Genomic DNA, 17,086 nt, shown 5'->3' on the forward strand with positions numbered 1-17,086 from the left:
ACTCACCCGGCCTCTCTGGTACAATCCACGCCTTGATTTATCCTATTGATTGACTATGGTACTACAAACTATGTCATTCATAATCCAGGATCTTTTGTTTGTTATGCACTTCAGAAAGTAAGAAATCACTAACAAATTTGCTTATTTTTATACAAATGCAACGCATATCACGCACAACCTACTCAGTGCAATTAAAAACAACATTTAATTCTGCACATGAACTATGTTTTCACAACTTCATACAGTTTTACACATCCAGTCCTCTAGTGAATTGATGATTATGAATGCATCACACGTCCATTTTCTAATATCGACAAAAACTATGTAGAATGGCGAAACTTTTACCACCATTTCAATATGTATTCCTGAACAGAAGCAATTGTTTTATCCTCCTATAAATTACTTTACCACATTGACAGATCTGCATTGTTCGATGCAATAACAAACTGACAGCATTATTATTTTTTGGAAATGTGAAAAACATCGCCATTGCATAATTGACAATTGCTTAGTTATCAACAAGAAAGGGGCGAAAACAAAGGTGTATACACCTTTTGTACAAACAACTATCGATTGAACGGGATCTTGCTTGAAGTGTCAAAGAAACCACATGTTGAATGATCATTCGTTTCAGATTTTCACACCGATCGGTTCGAGGAATGTAAGCTGCGTACAAAAAAAAGTGTAGTGGTTACAGGAATCTAGATCACCTGCTGATTAAGAAAAAATTGAGCAGTTCAGTGAATAGTAAGTATAACGTTAATGGATAGTAATCGATTGAGTTGCAATTTCGATAAAAGAGGCGATTTGTTCCTTTCTTTGAGCAAGTGGCCTTGAAACATGTATGCTAGGATTGTATGTTCAATTTTCGAGGTTAGGTTCGAAGAACACGTTTAAAACTGGCTCCGCATGGTTTGTAGATCTAAATCTGTAAGCAACTAGAAGTTTACTAGAATATATTCGTCCAGTTCTCTTGAAACCACATTCTAATTCCATTGCTAAATTGAACCAACAGCATCGATTACGTGATCAACTATGATCGAATCTTACATATTGCAATCATCGTTCTTAGCTTTCAATTTTTCCGTTTTCCTTGCCGACCATCTGAAGAGCAATGTATTCATAGTGAAATTGATGCAAATAACTATGGTTGACGGTGCAGTAAGTCGTTACGTTCATCGGGAATCTTAAACCTCGTGGAGTCGAGGCACCAAACAGAAGGCCAAGGACCCTGGGACTCTTGTCGATATCAGGAAAGACACTGGTCGTGTTGTACGAGATCGTTCGCTGATGCCAGGCATATAGAGAAGTCATAATTCGACACGGACCATTGTGATGTAAATTGGCATTAATAATTCAAACTGATTGTTCCGTTATCAGCGGAGATAATCTGTGACAACTTGCGTATGTGAAGCGAAGAAGCTTGCGTCGTTGGTTTATTTTCATGTACAGTACAGATAGTTTCTTTTCAATTCCATTTTAGACCCGTCAAAATATTCTCCTTGAACGTGAACTTGATCAGGAGCATACAACTTGGAAGTAGGGGTAATTGAGCATAGCCTAACTATGGCCGACCCCGAGGAAGATTACGTTTTGGAGACAATCCTACGTCACCAGCTCCGCCAGCCCACGATGCCGTTTAACGTGAACGCCGAAACAGGCGATGAGGACACCATCCCATTCACAACCGACCGAGCCATCCTGTCGAATTATCTGCTCCAGTACAAGCTAGCATCGTTGAGGTATGTTGATTCACTTTTGTTGATGTTGTTGTTTATTTAACATGGCAAATCGATGAATGAATCGGTTTCTATCGTTTCCACTATGAGCCCTAAAATGTATGTCAAACAGTTGCGATTCATTTTGTTCGATTTCCACTTGATCATTGTGGGTTTCCTGCACCTACTCTTCACCGTTCCATTCGCTCATCGTGATCATCTTCCGCGTACGTAACGTAAAACGGTAGTAATGGAACTGCCGATTGTTGACTTTATCGATCGATTCATGTCAATAGCGAATGCGATTCTTTCAATGAATGAGGCACGTCCACCTACCCGAGTTCACGAGACGACGATGATGGCGCCAAAGCAGGAGGAGCAGGAGGATTCTCTCCTATGACTCAGGTCGGCCGCAAATAATGACGATGATGATGGACCCTTTTTTGAAAAGCGCAAACATAAAACATGCTCTGGCTACCGCTGCTGTCTGGTGGTCCCCCCCTGGTCCAGGCATTGGCCGCCTTGGCAGAGAATGGCCGGATAAATGAATGAATGAATGAACGAACCGAACTGAACCATACTGAACTAAACAACAGTCTGAATGGTGGCTATCACACCTGCTAAACAAAAAGCATCAAATCAGCCGAAGTCGGTCTCAGTGGCGGGGATTACCTACCGGCCGGTCGATGAATGAATTCTTGCTACTACAAACCCGCTCCCCGGCCCCACTGATTGTATACACCGGGTAGGATGTTGTTTGTGGTAACAAGGTTAGGTGTGGTGGCTCCCGGAAGACAACCCCTCTTCGACCAAAGAGCCAGTCGGTTGGCGGACAATGTTGGAAGGAAAAAAAGCAGCCTCCAAGTTGGCCAGTTAACCAGTCTGCCGGCCGGCTTTGTATGTTGTCGTAGGGCCGTAGAAAACGAGACAAAACAATAACAAACCACCACGTGTTTGTATTTCACTCGCTGGCAAAGTTCTCACAATAAGGCGACCTTAACGGTTCCGAGGGAGCCACACAAAAGATCTTGTTGGTCCCTGTTGTAATGTTGCCTTTAAGTGGCATTTATAACTATTACTTGGTTTTGTTTACAAGCAGTAAAAAAAGTCACTATTATACAAAAGAATTTGTTGAAGAACTTTTCGTGTCAATTTCATAATCAATCTCAATTCAATTGTAAGTTGATTTGATTTGTAAGTTGCGAATGATTTCCGATTAAGTTTACTCCTCATAGATGTGTCCTAGAATAAAAGCCTTTCAAACAGCTGTTCGAGTTCAATCAATTTAAATAATCATATCGTAACGATCAGCTCCTGCTGATGTAGATTATGCGAAATTGCCTCTTTTTTTTTAGGTAAAATCCACACATTATTATAACTAAACATAACTCCATGGTTCATTTTACTACGCTATTCTAAATGAATGGAAAAGGATGCTCTTGTTTATTGGTTCTTCATGTTCAAGATATCTTGAAGTTATAGCATAAAATTAGTATGTTTCAATTTAAAAAACTGTAACAGTTACCTTTTTTCTTCCTTGGTAATTCCGATTAGAAATGCGTTGATCTTTTTCCCATGCCCTTGTGGCTTCGATATGCTTCTCATACTCTCTGCAAGGGTCATCCTGTGAACCATGTTATCTATTCCCAATCCAAAAATCTATCCGATCCTGGGGACGCAGGTAAACGCAGGAGGGGGGAATACGACTTTTTTCCCTTACTCTTCCAATTCCAATTTACACTTCCTCCTCCGGAAACAAGACACGTTCGTAATTTGATAATGAGCGCCACAACGGAGAGGAACCACAACACACCACCGACATATTGCTTCAGAATCGTGACAGACGATCGTTGTGGTATTTTTTTCTGATCTGTGTGCAGGAACCGTGTTGCGGTGGCACCAACGGTTGGTGATAGTCTATCTGGTAATTTAAAACCGACTGAGAATGAGAGATGCGCTTTACCTTTACTTACCTTCGTGCATTGAGAGGCACGAATATGTGAATTATGGAAGCAAAGAACTCAAGATGTGTTTACCTGAATCTGGGAATCTTTTTCTTGGTGAATGTGTGAAGTGAAAAGGATGTGATCAATGTTTCACTTTACTTTTTATAGCGGTTATTATAATTTAAAATTATTTTTATTGTTGGTTTATAAAAAAAACACACACACATTTCCAGTACCATTCGCTGGTGCTTATCTTAAACATCCATTTGCTCACCTAGGACTTCATCCAACTGTCTCTTTAAGTTTATTTTTTGATCTGCCGATGCAACATATTTGTATGATAAATTGTGCTTCATCTGTCACGGACAGTGGCGCAAACCGACAAATACCAACCACGTCTCCACCGCGAGTCTCACGCCATGTCGAAGGCGTAAAGCTCGGCTTCCACTGCCTGAACCCCCCCGTTGTCACCGTCGAGCGGGAAGGCTCCGATTAGACACCCAGTCCAGTAAGGCCAACTTTCGCAACGTTGCGGTAGCTAATTAACCACAGGAGGTGTGAGACATCCAGAGCCCGCCGTTGAGCCGTTATCCCTAAAAAGCTAATCAACATATTTCTTCATCGCGGGCGCGGGAACTTACTTTTTTTCTTGCCGTGCTCTCTGGTTCCTTGTAATCTCGACGGCTCCCACCCGGCGGCGATCGCGTACGGCGGTGGTCAAAGATTGACAAACAAACGCCTCTTCTAGTTGAACACCTTCCCACCTCCTACCAGGGTGTTTGTGTTTGTGTGTTTGCTTGCTTGAAGCTAAGAAGGATGATGCTGTGGGGTCTACGTGTTCATCATCTAGCAGTAGAGGGGGAGAGTACGTGTGAGTGTGTTTCGGACAGTTCCAAGTCGATGTAGATTCTTCGGTTTCTTTCCAACGTTTCCTCTTACTACTTACTTTTCGTCCATGCACTTGGGGGGCACATGAAGAGTGGAATTGAGGCCGCGGAGCCGGTGGCAATGCGAGTGAGAAATGAGAGTTGACGGAAACACATTTATCATGTGGACATTTTGTGCCTCTGCTAGTGGCACGTTTGTGTGGCGCAGCTTCGCTCGACCTCCTCGACTCGACCTCTGTGAGCCGCACCGGGTTTCACGAACGAAAGAAACCTTGTCCAGGAGGGAGCGCACCGTGCACACAAACCTCAACGCGCGTTGCCCGGTTGGTCAATCATCGCCGGGCCGCGCCGAATGCCGCCCAATCCTGGAGCATCGGAATTGGCCTCGCCCCGCGCATTGGCGGCATTTTTGTTTTTCCCGCTCCAAATTGGAGAGAATCGGGCGGGTGTGTGGTGTTGTCGAACCGCAAATCTTGTGACCATCCCGACCCAGGGATTTCCTTTCCCTTCCCCCCGGGTCGGGTCGAGTCGAGATGGAAGGACAAATTGATGCCATACGAGGGTAATCATATATGGTCGTTGTAGCGTTTTGCCTTTTCTTCTACTTCTCGTCTCCTTCCACAGCCTTCCTAAAATGAAAAACGACCACAGCAAACTTTCCTGGGAATCTTTATCTAAATACTTTCCTTCTTTCTGCCGCCGGGGGGGAGTTCCCGGGTAGTGTGTGGAGACTTTCTGCTTCACGACGCATCCCACATGTGGAACCTTGTGTGTCCAGTCGTTCCCCGATTGTCGGTGGAAACTTTATTGGATTCGGTCAGAGATTGCATGATGACCCCGGTGGGGTCGTGTGTTTTGCAGGGCTTCTGCTGACCGGTGGCATTGGTTTTTGCTGTTGCCGCTTGATGTGAACAGGATGTTGTCGAAGCTAGTCACCTATATTGTTATTACTCACAATTAAATTGTTTGATATACTTCGAGTTTTGAGTTGGGCATTTTTTATAAATTCTTTAAAAAAAGAAACACGTTGAAATGATAATGTTTAAGAAATGGGGAAGTATTTTGTATTCCACAATCTCCTAAATAGTTATCTTTAGATATGTTTACATATTCACTATTCTAACTTTTCTCAAGTATACCGATTCATTTTTCTGTGGTAAATGTATGTTCATCGCATGTAATCAAACATGTTTTATTTCTCTTTTTTTATTCGTTTTAATCCTTTGGTTCCGCAAGTTGATATGATGGATTCGGAAGCGTTCTTCTAAGAACTTTATATGGGAGTCGTTATCCATGATGAATGTTTTAACGAAACTCATTTCTGTAAAAAATTCATATCGCTCCTCCGCGACCACCACGATTATGATTTAATAGAGTGATCGTTAGCTTTCTCAATTAGTGAAATCCTTCGTGGAGAGTGGCCACTGCTTTAATTATGCTACGATGATTAGTGGGTATGACCACCAGCAAGCTCCGCTGCACCAGTTCACCCCCCGTTTGACAACTAAATGCGGATTTAGGTGGACCATATGTGTGTGTGTTAGTATTGTTCGTGTGCAAGAAATCTACTTGCACTAGCAAAGGTGAAAGGCGCGAGAAATTGACGAAAGAAAATTACACATGATAAATTATGGTCCCACTGCTTCGACTTTTCCAAGCCTTTCACGTCACACGTGTACCAACCCTACCTATCCGGGTTCATTCCCCAGTTCCATCACAAATGATATCGCGACGTAGTCCTCGCGTAGCAGCAATATGTCCACCATAGAAACGAAACTCCTGCTTGAGCTAGCGCTGGTTTCTTGTGGATTTCGTCTGGGTGTGCTTTTTACCTTCTTTTTCACCCTTGCATATGCTTTTGTTCGTGCTCCCCACTGGCTCGTTCTTTCGCCATGTTTCACCTCCAGGGATAGGTCCCCGATTTAGATTTTCTCAGCGCGCACCATGACCACGACCACGAACGTTCCCCTCCTTGCGTAGTAATGTCGAAGCAATTTAAAATACTAATTAATCAATCAACGTAATTAACAGAACATGATAATTTTTCATTCGTTCACCGACGACGGCTTCCGGCTCCCCATTGCGGCGTGTGCGTCCGCCAGTTCTCCTTCCTTCCTTCCCTTTTTCTTAAGTCGTTTTTCTTATCATATGTTAGTGTTGTGGTGTGGAAGTATTATACTCCCGGCGACCAGCGGGTATTCTTTTCTTCAGCTTTTTCTTATGTTGCTTTGCTGACAGAAAACCAGAAAGTTGTGAGTGAGATTCTACTAATTTGCCCGCGGCAACTGGTCTTCAACTCCCATTGAACAAGAGTCGTTGATATATGAACGAAGTGTCAGTAAGTGAGATGTTCAAATTAAGCGCAAATCCGTTTTGTTCATCCATCAGCGCTAGTAAGTGTTCATCGAACTTTGTTTGATAAAAAACATGTTTTTTTTGCGGTTTATAGCTCGCAGTAGATGCAACTTATGGGTTGGTGAAACATTTATATTAATGGAAACGAAATGTATTCCTTTCGCGCAGCGTTCTTTTGCTAATTACTTTTGCTAATTAACTAACATCTCTAATTTCTTCATTTCGACGGAACGGATTCCGAAGTCATTTATTAAAATATCTTGCTTCGAACCCAACCTACCCTTTGATGGGAGGAAAGGGTCGTTTGACCAACGCTATTTTTTCCCTTGTTTTTTTGTTGGCTTCATTAATTCTCTCCAGGGTGGTGGTGTGGATTGATGGTGGAAAGTTTTGTTCTTTTTCTTCCTTCTTTTTCCTTCTGAAACATATTTATATATTCTTTTTAACATTGCGGTGATTCTTTTCATTTAAATGTTTCGGTGTCGGTGCTGTTTTGTGGTTGTTATTAAAATTATGCTACCGGCTAATGCCGCCTCCTGCCGCCGCCTTTCGTCCTTTCGGACCGAAGTCATAAGATTCTGCTAAAGTAGATTTCGGTAGCGTTTTCTCCGGGCTTACATTTTTTTTTTCTTCACTGCGGACGACCGCTTCTGTTGTTTTCATTTTAACAAGACCCACGAGCTTTCTTTTATTTTTATTTTATAAGACATTGCCGTTAGCGCCAAGATGGCGGGGCGGGGGTGTGGTTGGCCATGGTTCCAGGAGCAACCAACAAAGGGAAGGCGAACAAAAAAAAAGGTGGAAGATGCTTAATGGTGGCGATGGACTTAGGCATCAAGTGGATGGCGGTGGTGTGTGGCGTACTCTACCTATGCCGAAGCGTGGTGAAGCCTCCTGTTTTTACTGGCTTGGGGCTTCCGACTTTGACCCCGTCCGTTTGGCGCATGGCAGCAGCAGTAATGGTTCCCCCGGCGGTAATGGTCTGTCCGGTTAATGACTGTGGTTCATGTTGTGTTTTTTTTTTTGTCTTAACTTCAACCCTTTTTAGCCTCCCGGTTGGACGTGACGTCTCTCACACCGCGTGGCGAAGCCTTGCATCAAAGTCCGGTGGCTTGCGTTTGTTGGCTGGAGGCCAATTTTGTAAAGATTTGTTTCGGTACGGTTAACGCGCGATGGGTACGAAGCTACCGCTGGTGAAACGTCGTGTGGCTCACTGATTTTAAATGGCGAAGGAAGAAGTTGATGGACGAAGCAGGCAAACAGGCTTGCGGGCGTTGCAAGCCTTAATCTTAATAGGTTGTTAGTGGCTCGAAGGAAGGATGAGATTAGGGAATCCGTCAAATCATCTGCCATCGGTGGTGCCTTCTGGCATAGTTCCTACTTATGGCCAAACCCCAGCGTATGGTGGTGATAATTAAGATCTGAAAAGCGTGAGAAGTTATGCCTCAGTTATGCAGTCGTTTTTGTTATGACCTCGTGGAATTACATATTTCCATGGAATAATTAGATTTACAAAGATACTAAATAACTTATTTTGATTAAAACAATTATTTGGACGAAAACCTATAGCTGACAATTTAAAGCTTGGAAATGGAGAAATACTTATGGCAGATAGGTTTGAAATATATTCGTTAGTAGGCTGTGTCAGTCATTTCGAATTTAAGATTGGTCACGTAACGGTATTTCATTAATATTTATACCTCAGTAAACAAGTTCATTAATCTACCCACGACACGCGGATGAGGAGCAAATCGTATCAAGTACAAGATACTCTGTTTGGTACATTGTAAAAGGCCAAACAACGCCAAGACTTTCCCCAAGATAACACATCAGAGGTGATCGGCACGATGCGATACGTTTGTCGTTTGCATTACGGTACACCCTGAAGGTATGTTTTGTTTCTTGTGGTGTTTCGAAAAAAGAACCATCCAACCCGTGCGACGCACCATGGAAAAGAATTCGTTTTCTTTCGGGAGTGATAATGGTAATCGTGCCCGCGAGAGAACAATACATTCTGCGAAGACGAATGCGTAAGTGCCTCCACTTTTCCCAACCGGATGGTGCACGTAATGGTCCGAATTTTATGCAAAGCCACCACGACACCACGAGTCAACGGGATGGGAGGATGGATGTGTAACAGCGCAGCAGGTTCGCTTTTGAATCCGGAACGCACCGGCGGTCATCTGCGTATTGAAATTTGTGGAACCAATTTTGAAAACAAATAGCTTGCAGCCACAGCCAGTCTGTGCACCGGCTGCGAAGGAGGAGTTGGCCGGCAGCTACCGGTATTCGGGTATACTCTGTCATCCCTTTGTGCAAATGGGCCTATGCTTACTGGAACACCATAAGAAAATGGCGTAGCGATGAGAAGCATAAGAAAAACGGGTCTTAATGGTCTTCTCTTACCACGCACTGACTGTGGTCCCAGATGGGATAACCTTTTTTTTTGTTTATGCTGTTGGTATGCAAAATCTCTCGGAAGCTATCCCAAGCCAAGCATAAAGGGTTTTTCGGTCCGAATATGGGTATGAATGGAGGCACATTTCTTTTACTTTATTAATTGAGTAAAGTAAGAAATTACTTCTCATCATCATATGGGCTCCAGGTTGATCCGTGATGGCTGACTTTTATCCACTTTAATTAGCATATGCAACATGATGAAGCCTTAGGTGTGCCGGGGTTTGTCAGTTTTTCTGATGGAAACATGTTTCCGATCCTCCAGGATAAATAGTAATCAATGTCGGTCGTGTCTAAGGATAGGACAGGTTTTTATTAACCTGTCGTACAAGACAATTCTTTTGCATATATATATATGGGTTACTGGCATGGTTTTTGCTGTCTTTTTTTACATATTGTTGAATAAATGTTATATTCGTTAACTTAATATTCCTCAAAGTGAATTGAATGAATAGAACTCGAGTTAAATAAGGGCTTAAGCGATGAATCACATGAAACATGTTTTTTTTTTATGAATTTTCTATTCTCTGTACTATCGATTTATGCTAAAACCTTAATATCTCTGTGTTTGTAGTTATCAATTATTTGGTAAATTTAGTAAAAATAATAAACCTTGGTACAATTTGGATGCAGCACATATGACTTCCTACTTTTCCAACTCTGGTCACTGTCACTGTCGACATTTTAAATCGGAGTAATTTATGGCCCCTTTCGTAGCATTATGATTGCGTTTTGGTGCATTCCATTTATTGCATTTAGATTTTTTTTAATGTTTGAAAAAAGGGTGCCTCGCATGGCTATGCGAGAAAAGAGGAGTTACATTAAGAAACAGTTTGTTGACTAATTTATGACTCTCCGGAGTGCAAGTAGCAGGTCGGAATGGTGCTAATGCGTCGTTTTATTGTAGACAAGGGGTTGGAGGGGAAGTTTGAGAGAGTGGCAGTACCTGAAATTAAACTATTCACACGACCGACATTGGCTCGTACTTCAAGTTTTAATGTAACGAATCACGAGCAAACAGGCCGTTTTCAATTACCAATGCTGTGGGCATCAGGGGTTTATTTAATGTTATTTCAGTGTTTATAAAACGGTTTGCTAGAGTTGTCCGGATGAATTGGTGAAATGTGGTTTGTTTTAATTACACGCACAGATGGTACAGGTGTAGCGTGTATTTTTTTCCAAAAAATCGTTTTAAAAATGAAAACATGGCGTTGAAATTAGGTAACTAAACGCGCAACTTTTCGTGTGGATTTCTATTCGAGCCATATCGAATAAAAAGGAAAAATGTACAATTTTATGTAAAGCAAACTCAGTCCAATTTGTAAACATTTTGATACAAAGCAAAACATATCGTTATTTCCCGAAACGATGCTTTCCAGTTGCGACAGTCGTAATATGTAATAATTGGTAAACATGTAAAACTGTGCCATGCTTTGTGCCCCTCTTTTCAGAAGCAAGCCATGAGCATGTGTTTCGTATCGTTTGTTGCAATGGTTCCAAAGCTACTATGATTGCATCATCATAAGCCTGTTCACAAAATTGCTAACGATATGGTGGATTTTTCGACAATTCTAGGTTATGCCATAGGACTTGCGATGCATTGTTCTGTATGCTCTCTCACTTACATATTGGGGAGTTTATTGAACGACAGATTAGCACCGCAAATCGAATGAAAAAGCGTGAAATGAATGTTTGTCTTTTTTTTGCTCCCTTCGGGAAAATTGTTCTAAAGATCCCTGGTGTGTGAAGTAAACATAAAGCTGCCCTAGGCAATTGGTCTGGTACACTTAGGATTTGTACAACCTCAGAGAACGAGAGAGAAGAGAACGTGATTAAAGGTGTCACGCGCAAGCAAACTCCTGGACGGAAGGTCATTCAAATAAGACTACTTCTTTACTTTTCACACATGCAATTTGCGAAACCGTAGTCAGCTTTGGATTGTCGTGGAAAATCCTCTCCTGTCGACGTTGAGGTAGTTGAAAAGTATTTCAAGTGCATCATTGATCGGTGTTTGTTTGTACTGCTCAAGCAGCGTTAACCCGAAACTTCGTCCTCTTTTTTACTATCCGACAATTCTTGTGCTCGTCTCGCAGAGGACATAGATATCCCTGTGCTTTTCAAGTGGCAAGTGCTGTGTCTAATATGTTACGGGAGCTTAATCACACACAACTTTCCAGTCAAAGTGGTGGTATCCTTTCACTCGAGGCAAATCAAAACGTCCGGGGGTTGGATGAGTAAACTAAACATAGTCTACACTTTGTCTGTTGTAGTCAACGAGAAAGGATCATTTTTTTTTGTTTTCACAGCTTTGGATGATATCAACAGCTTTTTTATTGGGAAATTATCCAACATTCAAGGTCAGTTAACACGTTTTCTTCGTGTTTTCACCCCCTCCACGGGCAGCCAAGGGTAGGTCAACAAAGAACGGATGGAAGAAGGAACATTTTGGTCCGAGAACAATAGACAGCGAACCGAAAATGTGACGAGAGAAGGAGGACACACTTCGTTCTTTCGGTTTGCATTGAAATGTGCTAGGCCTTGCCAAAAACCACACCGAAAAGCTGACGAGAGTTGTTGTCGAAAGATCTGGATACCGTTGTATGTGTGCAGAGAAGTTTGCACCACCGTTCTTTCCCTTTCGAAGGTCATTATGGGACACAATGAAGCATCAACAAACCCTACACGGTAACAACAACGGAGACTCCAGCTCTAGGGGTTGGTAGGGAGGGATGTTTCAAACCCATTGCAGAATATATAGTACTTGGAGTTGTGTTTGTCGTGCCCGGGCGCACACTGCTGGTGTGAAGCCCTACACTCTTCCTTAGTGGTCCTGTTTTATTGCGACTTCTCTTTTTCCCTGCTGGCGATGACTCTTGGCCAAACAGAGGATTACACACGATCGACGGCGGCATCAGGTTTGGTTTGTAAACAGACAAACTCTCCTAGGTGTGGAATGTTTTGCTAGGTGACGTAGTTTTGTTGTGTGCATGCTGATGGTTCAGGGTTTCGGGGAAACCCTTGAAAATAGAAACTGTTGCATCTGTGCAACAGCGGGATGAAGGAAGACCATGTCGAAGCCCTATTAAAGCATTCTATTTTTGGTGGCGCCCGTTTTAAGTGTGAGGAACTTGTTGAATCATACCTCAATCTATTTTTATTCTATTGCAATGGCAAAGTGTAAAATATAAACGTTGATTATGCAATTTGACATTTATTTTCTACGATGGGAATGATTTAATAAAAGCTTTTCTCTACTGATGGATGTAATAATCAATGGCAATTTAATTAGGAAAATGGGATTTATCTGTACTACATCGGCGTGAGCGCCGTTTCGAGTTGTTCTACTAAAATCAAAATGAATTGGATGCCCTTCCTGCAGCCGCCCCCACGCAGCACCCCTTTTGTGGCTGGCTTTTACTTATCTTATTGAGCTTCCCGGAACCAATGATAGCAATGGAAAGAGAGGCAAAAGAAAAACAAATCAATAACCAACCACTCGATAACTCGCGCTCGCTACAATCGGTAACCGTGGCGACACGGACAAAACGGGAAAAAAAGAAGGTTTACTTTGATTCCGATTGACGGGAGAGAGAGCGTGAAAGTGATTTTCAAGACAAGACGGCGCCCGCACGTCGTTTTCCATCGGCAGCCAGAATAAATCACCCTTCTTTCCACCCTTTGTTTGCCCGGTATATCGGATGGAAATTGAAGCCGATGCCGGGAACAACATTTTCCCCGTGCTCCCGAGGTTGTTTCGTATCATTATTGTTGCTCTCATTGCTATTATTACCATCGCTACGAGCCGTCCCGTAATCGGTGAAAATCGTAAGAATGTTTTTGTCGCAATAAGTAGATTGATTTCTATTTTACTTGCCAGGACCCAGGACGATGCGGGATGGGGGGGAAGCACAGGCCACTAGCTGTTGACGGGGATACGGTGCGCTCGGTTTTGCCATTTTCCTAGGACGTCGTGTAGTCGCGAAAGATCGCGAAACCTATCATCAGCAAAAAATGTGTGCGTTGGAAATATGGCATCGCTGGAAATGGATGCCATTCGAGTCGTTCTTCCACGCACCGAACGCATTGCTCTGCGAATGCTGGTGGCGAAAAAGGACGAGAAAGAACACACTCCCTGGTCGGAAGGGATGCTGTGTGTGAGGTTATTTTATGGCATTATTCCTCCTGTTTGATCCTTCCAGCACAGCCGTACGAAAGAAGCAACCGACAACCAATTGGGATGTGTGAAACATCTGCTGGTCCCGTTTTTTCCCCCGTTGCGGAACGCTTATGTTGGCTCGCTCGATCATGTTTTATAGCAACATATCATCCCTTGTTCGGGGGGTAAATCTGGCAACAGCGCGCGAGATGCAAGCCACGCCTTTCGCCTACCACACGCAGGGATTGGCTACGGCAGCGAAACGGTAACGAAAGTACGCGCGAAGCCGCGCTAATACCCCGCGGGGTCATGGAACCGGTAACCCATCGAACCGGTACCGTAAAACATGTTGGTGCCCTCCAGCCGTCCCACTCTTGCGGCTGGTAGAAGCTATACCTTTTTCGGAACGAATTCCTGTTGCCCTGAAGTTCATGTTTCGTATCGTGTTCTTCGAGTCCGTTGTCGAACGAGGCGGTCACAGTACACGACGGAAAGGTGCTCTGTTCGCAAGTGTGTCCTAATTCACTCGCGCGCGCTTTACCTTTTTGGAAACTGGGGGCCCTCTGGCCGTGTGTGTTCGTTTTTACGCTGGTGTCCCAGGAGAGATTTCGCGGCCTGCACGTGCTCTAGTCCGCCCGTTATCCGAGTGGGATTGAATTTTATTTTCGATCCGACGCGTGTCCGTTGTAGAAACCGGGAACTATCGCTGGTCGAACGGAAAAATCGGTGAAGTGAAATTGTTTAAATTTCGTGCCGGATCGCGGAGGCGAACGAAATATCTCGCGAGACTGTTTGCGATTAAATGTCGTCCTGAAAAAAAAAACGTATCCTGGGCTACAAATCTCGACCCAGAGTAGAAGTGCAATCAGTGAACGAAGTTTATGACACGCCGTACAGCATTGTTCAAACCGTAATCAAAACAAACAAAAAAAACAAAAAGCAAAAGAAAATGGTTTGTTTGATATCAAAACAAAGCAAAGAACCAGTCGTTTAACTAAGGTCTGGTGAAAGTGAAGCAGCTTATTTGCGTTATTCTGAGATTAGGTAGCAGAAAAAATCCAAGTACGTCATTTATTACAAGCAAAGGAAAAATTTGGTGTTGTGACCCAAAGTAACCGCCAGCAAAAGATCAATTTTCCCCTTTTCCCGCCTGTGCCTACTGTGTGTCTTTCTCCTGAAGATCAACGTCAACCCAGGAGCAATCCTCTCGTGCAAAGTGTTTTAAATCAGACGAAAGCACGCAATTTGGCAAGCCAATGGGTCAGAGCTGGGTTGGGAATTTTAGAGCTTCGTGAAAAGTTGTGGTTGTTTGTGGTTCATGGAACGTAGCATGAGGATCGGAGGAGCCAAAGTTGACGAATGTTGGTCTGAAGTTGTGGAAATGTCGACCAATTGATGGTCCTTGCTTGTGATCCATCGTTCAATGATGCGTTTGCGTGTGTTTCGATAAATGTACGATCGGTAGAAGAAACGGTTTGTGTGAAGCGCGCGGTCCAGATGTGGGCGCGTTTTGTGTTTTAATGATTGTCCTTCCGACTGGTGGTGTGTTGGTTATGTAAAGTCGAACGGAAAGCGGTGGTAAAATCTAAACGGCTCTTTTGAAACTGTTTGCCTACAGACAAAGTGGACTCATCGGTGCAAGTACCAGCAGTAGCACCAGCAGCAGCGGCACCGGTAGTTTCGGAACAAGCGTACTGACAAACGTTGTTTGCGCTCCCAATACTAGCGGTGGTAGCTTCGTGGAAACGAACGTCGCCGAAATGCTGACCATGGAGTCCGACATGAAGGGGGGCGGCATCCTGCATGCCACGATGCCCCCGCACCATCCGTCCTCACTGCACGGTCACAGCACATCCCCTTACGGGGCGCTCGGGTCGCTGAGCATGATGAACCTCGGTCAGTCGCAGCTGACGTCGCACCAGAACTCGGTTGCCGCGGTCCAGCAACATCATCTGCTCGGCCACCAGCAACAGCAGCAACAACAGCAACAGCAACAGCAACAGCAACAACAGCAACATCACATGAGCCACGGCTTGAGCAGCAATAATAGCAGCAGCAGCAGTAACAACAATAACAGCAGCGGATATGGAAGTCCCCTGCAGCAGCCCGTCTCGGGCCTATCTCCCACCGGGCTCGTGGGTGGCCACTCGCAGCACAGCTCGCCGACGGGCCAGGGTACCGGCCAGCAGCATCACATCACCGCCAGCCACCATCATCACCATCATGCCGGTGGTGGTGGTTTGCTCGGAGTGAACCACAACAACAACAACACGAGCAAGGCGGCCCAGCAGAACGCCGATCGCGTCAAGCGGCCGATGAACGCGTTCATGGTGTGGTCCCGCGGCCAGCGGCGAAAGATGGCGTCGGACAACCCGAAGATGCACAACTCGGAGATCTCCAAGCGGCTCGGGGCGCAGTGGAAGGACCTGTCCGAGCAGGAGAAGCGCCCGTTCATCGACGAGGCGAAGCGGTTGCGGGCGGTGCACATGAAGGAGCACCCGGACTACAAGTACCGGCCGCGCCGGAAGACGAAGACGCTGACGAAGGCGAAGGAAAAGTATCCGCTCGGTGTCGGCTCGCTGCTGAGCGGTGGCGCACCGAACGAGGGTAGCGGTATGCGCGGGGGCGGTGGGGTGGCGTCGGGGACGGGTCTATCGGCTCAGCAGGCGGCGGCGGCAGCGGCAGCGGCGGCGGCCGCGGCAAACCGTGATATGTACCACCAGATGCCTCCGAATGGCTACATGCCGAACGGGTACACGATGATGCACGATCCGTCCTCGGCGGCGGCCTACCAGTCGCAGCACTACATGAGCAATTACCACCACCATCACCGGTACGACATGGGCCAGATGGCGGCGGCGGCGGCCGCATCCGGAGCCGGCGCTGGTTCGCTGAACAGCTACATGAACGCCACCGGTTACGGCGGTATGTATGGTGGGGGCGGCGGTGGAGGAACGGTATCCGGTGGCCAGACGTCGCCGTACGGTGGAAGCGGCGGTGGTGGTGGCCTACAGCAACCCGGATCACCGTACAGCACGACAATCCAGCAGCAACCCGGCTCGCCGTACGGTCTCAACCATCAGCCCGGAAGCGCCCTGTCCTGCCAAAGCCACAGCCCGAGCGATTCGAGCGTCAAATCGGAGCCGGTCTCACCGAGCCCGATCGCAACCGCCACCAACAACAACCTGACGATGAAGCGCGAGTACGGCGTGGGCCAGCACCAGCAGCAACAGGCGTCGTCGGTGGCCACCGATCTGAGCCATCTCATCAACATGTACCACGTGCCCGAGATGCAGCAGACGGCCGGCGATCTTCAGCAGCACCATCGGAACCATCTCATGCAGCACTACCACCAACAGCAGCAGCACCAGCACAACGCTAGCGTCTCGCCGGACCTACAAGCCCAACATCAGCATCTCCAGCAGCAGGTTCAACAGCAGCAACAGCAACAGCAGCAGGTCCTGCGATCAATGGCCCCGATCTCACACATGTGAGACTTGGCATCAACGACCGCCACGGATCTCCTGGTGCACCATACTCATCAACAGCAGCAGCAGCAGCAACAGC

The 17,086-nt window shown here is 45.4% G+C and overlaps 1 protein-coding gene across 1 annotated transcript; it reads left to right on the forward strand.

Moving 5' to 3' along the window:
* Positions 1 to 633: 633 nt before the first annotated feature.
* On the forward strand, positions 634 to 17,043 carry LOC131261902 (uncharacterized). Its single transcript, XM_058263755.1, has 3 exons — positions 634 to 747; positions 1,484 to 1,742; positions 15,138 to 17,043. The coding sequence occupies exons 2-3, from the start codon at positions 1,567 to 1,569 to the stop codon at positions 17,011 to 17,013; spliced, it is 2,052 nt and encodes a 683-aa protein (XP_058119738.1). The 5' UTR covers positions 634 to 747; positions 1,484 to 1,566; the 3' UTR covers positions 17,014 to 17,043.
* The last annotated feature ends 43 nt before the right edge of the window (positions 17,044 to 17,086 follow it).

The sequence above is a fragment of the Anopheles coustani genome, chromosome 2 (genome assembly GCF_943734705.1).
Source record: "Anopheles coustani chromosome 2, idAnoCousDA_361_x.2, whole genome shotgun sequence".
Classification (NCBI taxonomy): Eukaryota; Metazoa; Arthropoda; class Insecta; order Diptera; family Culicidae; genus Anopheles; species Anopheles coustani.